Raw genomic sequence first — 1492 nt, 5'->3', positions numbered from 1 at the left:
ATATATATATATATTGTGTGTGTGTGTGTGTGTGTGTGTTGTATTTCGTATGTCAATACATCATTTCAGGAAGGCACCATTTCGATTACAAAGACACATATATATGCAGATACCACTGCCAGTGTATTCACTGGTATGTCTTACGCCATAGGCACACATCGAGTATTTGTCATCCCGTAGGTCTCCTACACACCCGCCTCGGTGTGGCATGTGATTGTGTGCTAAAGATATAATCTCAACCAAAAGTACCGAACATTACACAGTTTTCCACAGTCCCGCCACTTTGTAGCGCCGTATGGGACCATCGCTATTTAGGTCAAACCTCGCAATCGTCTCTATTCGAGAGTATGTGCTATAAATAGATATCTTTTAAGGGTACCGAACTTTGTACAATCACGGCGGACCTGCCTGAGCGCAGTGTAGTATGAGATCATCGGTTAGGTCTGCCACCCTCACAACTGCCCCATGCAAGTCCTAGGTGCTATAAATAGACTACCCTCAAAAAGTACCGAACATTGCACATCCACAACTGTCACACAGGCCTGCCTCAGGGCATCGTAGTGGAGGAACATCGCCACTTGTATCGCCCTCCCCCTCTCCCAATCAAGTCGCCAGGCCCAAATTAAAGGGCAAAGGTGCACCCCCGCCCCCGCCCAAGGGCAGCCACAAGCAGACGACCAGTGTGGGATCTGATGCGGATATACATGCGGCAGGTAGGTCAAGTACAGGCGTATGTGTGTGTGGACATATACGTCTATGTAAGTATGTGTATAGGTGCAACCGAGGATATTATATAGCTTCGAGGGTGGCTTGTAAAGCCCAAATAAAAGGACAAAGATGCACCCCCGTCCCCACCCAGGGACAGCCACTGGCAGGCGGGCAGCATGCGCCAAATAGACTGCTAATAGGCATACTCAGAGGAGGGTGAAGCGTTGACGAGGTCTTGTACACGTCTACGTATTCATATAGTTTCTCTTTATTTTAACATATGCGCATTCATATACATCCTCTTGTAAACGTATGCTTCATATGTATCCTAAGTGCCCTATGACAGCTATTGACGATCCATGCAATAGTATATGTGCCTCACTCCAATTATACCCGCATAAACCCTACACCCTATACCCTACCTTGTTTACTAAGCACTCGGCCACGCCCAACAACTACGAGGGCCAACGTTATACTGAGTTGTGTATCTGTTTTAGGGTTTGGGCTGTCAGAGGAATACTATACCTGCTTATGGTAATATCAGTAGACTTGGATTAAATACATACCCACCTGTTAATCTATTAATAGTTTAGCTCTGGATATATACCCCCCCCAATGTATATCGAATACTTTCATTTCAAGTGTATGTGCCACTTTCTATCGGTCTGTGAATAGGTTGAGCTCTGAATGTATACCTATCCGTCATTCTATTATTAGTGACACCAACTGGACGCAAACCGCCCCCGCCTGTGCATCGCAAACAAAACAGCAACGTATCCATTAC

The 1492-nt window shown here is 45.9% G+C and overlaps 1 protein-coding gene across 1 annotated transcript; it reads left to right on the top strand.

Moving 5' to 3' along the window:
- Nucleotides 1-540: 540 nt before the first annotated feature.
- Nucleotides 541-713, top strand: SARC_15487 (hypothetical protein; the record flags this gene model as incomplete). The annotated part of the gene is made up of 1 exon (XM_014290392.1): nt 541-713. A coding segment is annotated over one exon (173 nt), but the record flags the coding sequence as incomplete, so codon positions are not given.
- Between the last annotated feature and the right edge of the window lie 779 nt (nt 714-1492).

The sequence above is a fragment of the Sphaeroforma arctica genome (assembly GCF_001186125.1).
Source record: "Sphaeroforma arctica JP610 unplaced genomic scaffold supercont1.6183, whole genome shotgun sequence".
NCBI lineage: Eukaryota > Ichthyosporea > Ichthyophonida > Sphaeroforma > Sphaeroforma arctica.
This window is presented reverse-complemented; position numbering and strand designations above follow the sequence as displayed.